This window comes from Vigna unguiculata, chromosome 4 (assembly GCF_004118075.2).
Source record: "Vigna unguiculata cultivar IT97K-499-35 chromosome 4, ASM411807v1, whole genome shotgun sequence".
In the NCBI taxonomy this organism is placed as follows: Eukaryota; Viridiplantae; Streptophyta; class Magnoliopsida; order Fabales; family Fabaceae; genus Vigna; species Vigna unguiculata.
The window spans coordinates 40,822,893-40,831,534 of NC_040282.1; the positions used below are offsets into that span (position 1 = coordinate 40,822,893).

The 8,642-nt window shown below is 28.9% G+C and overlaps 1 protein-coding gene across 2 annotated transcripts; it reads right to left on the bottom strand.

Annotated features, from left to right (window-relative positions):
- Nucleotides 1-244: 244 nt before the first annotated feature.
- On the bottom strand, nt 245-4,500 carry LOC114181802 (WAT1-related protein At3g28050-like). Of its 2 annotated transcripts, none has more exons than XM_028068364.1 (7): nt 4,156-4,500; nt 3,952-4,017; nt 3,662-3,775; nt 2,224-2,470; nt 1,560-1,718; nt 1,309-1,460; nt 245-565 (listed from the first exon to the last, which is right to left on the bottom strand). In XM_028068364.1, the coding sequence occupies exons 1-7, from the start codon at nt 4,347-4,349 to the stop codon at nt 547-549; spliced, it is 951 nt and encodes a 316-aa protein (XP_027924165.1). In that variant the 5' UTR covers nt 4,350-4,500; the 3' UTR covers nt 245-546. The 2 variants fall into 2 exon arrangements, with proteins under 2 accessions (XP_027924165.1, XP_027924164.1); XM_028068363.1 differs by having other exon boundaries at nt 288-936; nt 4,156-4,497.
- Nucleotides 4,501-8,642: the final 4,142 nt, after the last annotated feature.

Below are 8,642 nucleotides of genomic sequence, written 5' to 3' on the forward strand. Positions count from 1 at the left end.
TCAACTCATTCTTGTGCTAAGTTGCTGTCTTGCTCTTTTTCATTTCTTTGATTCTGCATCAGCCAAACACGGCATTAGACAATTATGCTCGAAGCATATTTAGACACCAAGTAAATAGTCTCAATTCATTAGCCAATTTTACCACTACTACAGTATATTATTGCTTTCAATATTTATCAACCTTTGCAATCTTTTCTGAAGTACTTCCACCAGCCTTTTGATTCACCACACGAAAAACCTGAGATATTGAAAAGGTTTCACAGCAACTCCAGTTCCAGTTATGATCATTTGGAAAAAAACCATTCCTTTTTTATGAAGTTCTTGAAAGATTAAACTCCATTTGAGGATTGATATTTACCAATAGGTTTTTTCCATACACACAAAAATTGATCTAAACTTGACCCATGTGTTTAGGCAGTGTAGTTACCTGTCAATTATACCACACCATGTTTAAATACATTCATGTAGTTATCTGTCAGTTTTTCCAATAAACCACTTGAATAAAAGTTACAACTTCTCTGTGTAAAGAACCGTGTAGGTTCGATTCTATGACAAACCACAGTATCTACATCACACGTAACAGCAACTGTGTTAACACTGAAAATCTTTCATTTACTTCACTTAGAGGGAAACAATAGGTATAAGCATCTCAGAATCATCTTGGGGGACAATGGAACTATGTACTCTTGTTGTTCTATGACAAGAAAATGGTTTTATTTTTTTTTAATGGTTTTTCTGTGATGTTAACTGTGAGAAGAGATTGTATTTTTGTTTTAAACATTCTTTTCTGATGTTTCAGTTCTCTGGTTTTGCAAGAGAGGAACATTCTCTGCAGTTGGTGATTCCAAGCCACCAACAATTTCCTCTATCTCTTTTGTTGCCTTGCCCCACAATACAACATAAAGGCCAATTGATACTATTATTGCTCCAACTACGCTGCAAAATGCAGACAAAAAAAATGTACACAAATGAACATATCAACAAACTGTCATTAAATTGTACTATGTATATGTCAATGTTGTATCAGTATTAAAAAGAACTGATAGTATCTCATAATGAATTTTAATGATAATATCTCATTGAAATGGTCCTCTGTCAGTGTTGGAAGTCCCACATCGATTACAGATAAGGTTAACTTAGAGTCGATTTGATACGATTGAGTTAGATTTAAAGTCCGATTATTAACCATCAATAGAAAATCACAAATCATCAAGAAAATTGCCTAAAAAAGAACCTACCCTGCATTGTTCCATTTTCAGATTGGGATTGTGGAGTGATAAGAGAAGTAACAAAATTGTAGTATCATACCTTCCAATGTACAGAGTATCATTAAGGAACACAACACCCATTGCAACTGCAATCACAATTTGAAGTGGCCTCAAGGATGTTACAAAGACAGCCCCCTTTAAATTCAGTGTCCAGGCATAAATTACATTGCTCATTAACTTTCCAAATAGTCCCTAAATGCACAAAAAAAGAAAAATCATCAATAAACTACACAAGCAAAGGAAGGTGTATCTTTCTGATCAAAGAGAAACAAAAATTTGCATGATACTTACTGAGCTAACAATAGAGATCAGTGAAACATTTAGACCTATTTTCCAAGCACTAGCATTTGGCACAGCAAGTAAACCTACAGTTGCAGTGAATATTGTGGCAGTGACATTGTAAAACAAGACTAGAGTAAGTTCCTCCGGGAACACTCTCAAGATATCCTCCTGCAAAGGAGTTAAAATATGTTAGGACTAAGGATTTCCATATAAAGTAGCAAGAGATGTATTTATATAAAAGGTTAAGTATGTTTTTAGTCCCTAAACCTAAACGTCAAATTGAAATTCGTCTGTTTCAAATTTTAATATATTTTGGTACTCAAACTTTAAAAATTAATAGATATAACGACGTTAACTTTTTTAAATATTAAACGGTGACACATTACAACTCAAATGCTAGCTAAAAACACCGTCTAACACGTAAACAGAAGTTAACTTTGTTGAGCTAAAATGATTATATTTATTCATTTTTAAAATTTGGAAGAAAGATGAATTACAATTTCATCTCTAAGTTTAGGAACTAAAAACATACTTAACCACTTAAAAAATAATGTGGATTCGCTAAAGTTTGCAAATGAACTAAATTCTACCGTTTATGATCTTATAAACCATCATAATTTATCCACTTTAATTTCTAAATTATACCTCTTTGTTCAGAAAACCTTGAACCTACCTCTAAAATGTACCATACTGAAGTCAGAATGTAATCAGCTATGAGCAGAATGCCACCAGTGGCCCAGCTAGCATCCTCTGATTTAAGAAAGTTAATTGGATCTTGAGGTGACAAGGAAACATGTTTGTGAGCATTGAAGATTGATGGTCCTTTGTAGAAAGTCAATACAAATGCACCTGATATTGATATTATGCTTCCCATTACCTTAGCTTGACTACTCCTACTTTTAGCAGCTAACTTTTCCATCCTTAAATGCAGTCATAATAAGAGGAAAACAGAAAACAAAAATAAGTCTACAAAAGAAGACTTAGATATTCATTCCTAGTCGTTAATATCATCAACTTACTATCACTTCACAACCATTTTCTTTAAAGATCACATTCAGCTTAATTCCCACAATAGATTTGATGAAATAAGATCACCTATAATGAACTTTGGTACTAGTTAATGGTGTCAGAAGTAGAAACTTTGGTCACCAAAGAAACGTTAGCTTTGAAAGCAAATAAAATATGTAGTTGTTCGCTTTGAAGACAAAATCTTGAATTTGGATTCTATGCTGGTTTTTTCTGCGTTGTTACTCTGTTATGTCTTAAAAATAAGGGTTAAATATATTTTTGGTCTCTTAATTTTCAGTGAATTTTGGAATTAGTCCATTTTGAAACTTTGGATCAATTTAGTCTTTCATCTTTCGAAATACGTGGATTTAGTCATTTTAATCAAATTTTGTTAAGTTTATTTGATGTTTCATACGCATTTCAGGATTGTATCTGAGTTGTTTATATTGTTTGATACATTTTTGTTTTAATATTAAATCAAATACTATTATGAAACGTGCTTGAAATGTCAAATAAACTTAACAAAATTTGATTAGAAGGACTAAATCCATATATTTCGAAAGATGAAGGACTAAATTGGTCCAAAATTTCGAAATGGACTAATTCCAAAATTCACTAAAAATTAAGGGAACAAAAACATATTTAACCCTAAAAATAATGACGACTATTGATTTTGTATATCAACATAATGATTTTTTTATATTCAACAGAGGACAACACTAAAAAACCAGTAACCAGAAGAAAATCTGGACTCTAAAATCTTGGGTTTCTTTAATCAGTCTTTGTACTAACAGGAGATTGAAACATTGGTTCATAGTCACCAATATGAGAATATTGAATAAATTGGTGGGGTTCTAAGTTGACCATGACACTTTCACACACTAACTAATATGCTTAGCTTTATTTAAGATATGCGTGCAAGAAAAGAAAGCATATGACAGAGACTCTTTTCTTTAATGAAAAAATGACAGACTATGAAATTATTTCTAGTTGTTTACGTTGCATAAAATATAGCAAAATACCCTCAAGTGGGACAAAAGTTAATAAAATAGTTCCAAAAAAAAAAAATTGCAAAATACAATAATAAAGCAAGGATAGTGAACCTGCACATCACAGCAAGGATGAAGGTGAAAGCAGGCACCAGATTTCCAATTGAAGAAGCAAGAGCTGGAGAACTATAGCTGATTCCTGCATAACCCAGTATCTGAGATGAACTTCTGCAACACATGGCCATCATCATATTACAAAACAAGAACAGAAAAAATCATCATAAAAATCATCAAATGTTTTTCTGACAATCCTTGGACCACAACTAACTAACAGCAACAGTGACAAAACTCATATTAAAAGGCTTTGAAAAGTTGAAAAATTCCAGTGAGGTAAGTTCCTTTACCCTATCACCCCAAGAAGAACTATTTTGGATACTGTGGAGAAACTCAGTGGAGGAACCACTCTTGATCTGCAAAGAGACATAAAAAACAATACTTGTATCCTTCAATAACTGATAAAATGAAATCCTTCAAACATAAGTTCAAGATAAATAATGATCATTGATGATGATGATGATGATGATGATTTGCTACAAACAATTGCATACCTTCTGTGGAAAAAAGTGATTGGAAGAAGCACAGTGGTTGCAACAGTATAAGCATAGGCCACAAAGACATAGCTGTTCAATCCTTGCAGTGAGGCTACTTTGAAGAGTGTGAGTAAACCCATGTCATTGCATTCGGTGCCAAGAAGCACCAAAATTGGCAGAAAATCTCTGTAAAAGGACCATTCTCTTGCCATCCCTTTGGATTCACAAAAGCTCAGACCTTGGTTTTGGTGTTCTTGTTTTGGATTGTGTATGAAGTTATAGGTATGTGTTTCAAAGTCACCATTATTGAAGATGATGATGGCATTAAATTTATTGGGTTTTTGTAATGAATGGCCTGGTTTAGGAATTAAGAACCTACCAATAGGTTTTTCTTTTTTAAATCATGTGATTGTGTATTAAAAAATCATAAATTTTGTTTTATTTCAATTAAAAAAATCATCTTTGAATTCTTTACCCAGTGTGCTTGTGACAAGGATTATCATTTGTAAGATTTATGCTACAAAAAGATAAAGTTATCATCAGTGGATTATATTGTTTTTAATTATGCAAACGTTTTTCATCTCTCTGGACAGAAAAATATAGAAATTAATCTTAAAAAATGGCATCTTAAAAATTCTTTTTTTTCTTCTTCTTAATAAAATAGTATTCTTTTCTCAAAACAAATTAAGAAATATAATTCTTTGCATTGTAGAACATCATAATTCATATTTCATAACATATTTGTAACAGCAGTATAGAATAGAAATAGAAAAATCAGCGAGAGGTGAAGCACGATATTTATAGGAAAGTGACGAAAGATTCTGAAAAGAGGGGAATGCGACAAGGAAAAGAAAATTCGACTATTTTGGATACAGTTCTTGGGAAAGTACTCCTCTCTTTCTCTTATGTGTCGTTTTTACAAACCAAAAAATTCAACAAATTTTCTTAATCTTAAAATTTATGTTTTAACTATTTGTTATTTTTATAAATATCGTACTATTCTCATAAACAAATTTTATAATTAACTTCTAACTTTTCTTTTATTAATCATTAGCGTAAACAGCGTTATCCTATGTGTGTACGCATTTTTTAAATTATATTAATAATTAATGATATTGGAATGTTTTTAAGTTAATAAATAAAATAAAAGTATATTCATAAAAGATAAAATAAAATGTATGGAGAAAATATAAAAAAAAATAACTGTTGATGAATAGTAGAAGAGAAAAGAAGGAGATAAGTAATTTTTAAAGATTTAATAAATAATTAAATTATAAAGGGTAAAGTTGGAATTATGAAATGTGGACACAAAAGAAGATTTTCCTTTATATATAGTTATAGATAAATTCCGTATTTTTAATTTACTTTATTATTTACTAACGAAAGCACGAGTTTTATTGCATTCGTGTATTCATATTTTTAATTTTCACAAAAATTTAAGTTAAAATTATTAAAAAATATATAATTAATTTTTAAAATAATTATTAAATATAAATTTTAAAAAATAAAATGTACAAAAAAATTAAAATAACTATTAAAAACAAAAAAAAAAATCAGAGTAACAATTAAATATAAAATAAATAATTTGTAAAATAATAATTAAAAATAAAATTGAAAAAAGAAAATATGAACACAAAGAATTATATTTTTTTATATTTGTTATAGATACAATCTTTATGGTTTAAAAGATTATATGACATGTAATATATACTTAAATATTATTTTAATTTCTCCATATATATATATAAAGTTTGGCAATAATTTTTTTCTACAACGGTTGGTCAATGACGGTACCTGAAAATTGTTGAAAATGTAAAATTACACAGTTCTTCATAAATAAATATTTTTTAGTATTACTGAATAAATTTTCCAAAAAGTTTATTGAAACTCTTATTAGAAATGAGTGGAAAAGAACTACTTGCTTGGGGCCTAACCCATACTTAGTGGCCCATCAAGTGTATCCTGGATTTCTTTCCACCACTTCCCTTTTTCTTTCCTGTATCCCATCAAAATTATGATAAATATTCCTTGACTTCCTTTTTTATTTTTTTTTTCGGATTGGCTGTTCTGGAAGATATTTTCATATTTATAAAATAATTTTTAGAACATCCAATTCAAAAATTATAAGAAAATATGTGTTTCAATAGATATTTTCGTAGCTGGAAAGGTGTTTCAAAACACTAAATTCAATTTTTTTTTTAATTTTGAATTAGGTTTTTCGAAAGTCATTATTTGGATTTGGAAATTCATTCCAGAATATCTAGTTCGAATAATATTTTTCTATTTTAGATTAAATACTCTAAAAGATATTTTAAGATTCAAAAATATCTTCTAAAATATAAAATTTAAAATGTATTATTTTATACTTTTCAGATTAAGTGTTTGGAAGATATTTTCGAATTTAAAAATATTTTATTATAGAATATATTTTTGAAATGGGACTTGAATGATCATTTTTGATAAGGATTGCTTTATTCTCTTTAGGATTGGGTCTCCCTTATCATCGTATTCCTCTAGTTCATGAATTTCTTAGGTACAGTGAACTATGAGTGTGTTTGGATTACAGTTAGAAAAATTAAATTAAGTTTTTTCGAATAAAATTAAAATTTATATTCACCAAAAAAGTTTTATGATTTTACTTATAGTTGTCAAAATGGGTTGGAATCCGTGAGGCAATCCAGTTCATTACGGGTTCGGTTGAAAATTTTTACAAATTTCAATACGGGTTAATTTTTTACCCAACTCATTTAGAATCCGGCTCACCCGGATTGAATCCGTGGTGAGCCGGGTTGGCTCACCAACCCGCAAATAAAAGGGTTATTTTTGGGTCGTATTAGGTTGTTGTTTTTAGCCAACACATAAATAATTTATATTTTTTTATTTTGGCTTGTATTTGGATTGTATTAAAGTTTATTTAGATTTTTATTAGAATTATAATTTAGTTTTGACTGAAAAAAAATAAAAAAATTATATTTTTTTTAATTAAGTGAATCTGTGAGTCAACCCGTTTAACCTGCCAACCCGTGGTGGGCCGGACCAGGTTCAAATTTTTTTTGTTTGTTAAAAAGTGAGTCGGGTTGGGTTGGCTCACTAAATCATCAACCGGTGGTGGATCGAGCCGAGTCGGACCAGATTACCCATTTTGACAGCTCTAATTTTACTTAAAAAGAAATCTATTAAAATTCAATGAAACAGAACAAAAAAATTGTCAAAGATCATTTATAAAATTATATTTACACATACTTATATATATATGTTATAATTTAATTTAACTTATTATTGATGTGGGATATCTATCTTTACAATCAACAACGCACTAGTTTAATTGAAAGAGTTAAATCTTTTTTGTATTATATATTTTCAATGAGAAAACAAACATCATAAAGTTAATAAATAGAAGAAATAAACTTTTGAAGGGTTACTTTATTCTTAGTTTCATAGTGCAAGAAACATAGATAGTTACCCCAACCATGGTTAGTTAACTTGCTTGTGGAATTTAGGTAAGATGGAAGATTTAGTGGAGGGAAACTTAAGGCATTGGTGCACCATGTTGCGTAAAATCCTTATTCTACACACTAAGAATTCTACTCCTATTCATTGATAGTGATCCAATATCAACATTTGTAATTGCCTTAAAAGTCTTAACCCAACTTTTTAAGATTTGAAAGAAGCACTGTTTTATCTTATATGCATGTCCAAATAACATGTTTCTTGTAAGCAACACCATGAGTAGAAACTTTCCATGAAATGTTGATTTTAAGCAAAGGTTAGAGAGGAAAAAGACAATAATCAAACCGGTTAATACTTCCTATACTATAAGATTATCTTATTGGAGGACTTAGATCACATTTGGATTTTCATTTTAGAGAGAAATATAATTTTATAATGTTGAATATCTTTATTTTGATTCGAAATATGATTAAATTTCTTTTTTATTAGTAAATAAAAAATATTTGGGATGATATTATTGGAAGTGTCACATCAACTAAAAATGAAACAATTTCATACTATATAAGTAAGTGCAAATCAGATTATATAAATTGGTTTTATGTGGTTGAATTAGACTTAAAATTCACTTATTAATAACTTTAATAAAATTATGATCATGTTCGATGGAAATTTTATATTATAAATTGATTTTGTAATAGAGTTAGACATAAACCAATTTACTAAAATAATTTTTTTTTTAAATTTATTTTAGTCTAATTTATTTGTAATTATTATGTTGTCATTGTTGAATTCTTGTTAAACCACGTACAAATATTTAATCTTATATTTGAGAATCTTTAGCTATCGATGTAAGGATGTGCTGGATATTCAAAATCAACTAAAATTATAGTTAAATTGTAATATATAAACGTGAGAATCTTATTTTACAAATTAATTTTTGTAAAATTGAATTATGCATCAACGTGCATTAGTTTAATGTTTTGCTTCAAATTAAGGTTAAGAAGATAATTACAAAATAAAATGGTTGAGTATTTTCTTTATCCGAATTTTTCTTT

Bases quoted from the DNA above. Each gene is read 5' to 3' on its own strand.
- LOC114181802 (XM_028068363.1), bottom strand. From the start codon at position 4,349: ATGGCAAGAGAATGGTCCTTTTACAGAGATTTTCTGCCAATTTTGGTG. The intron at 1,719-2,223 runs GTAGGTTCAAGG...ACTCCTTTGCAG, and splicing joins CAGTATGGTACATTTTAGAG to GAGGATATCTTGAGAGTGTT. The intron at 937-1,308 runs GTATGATACTAC...TGCATTTTGCAG, and splicing joins GATACTCTGTACATTGGAAG to CGTAGTTGGAGCAATAATAG.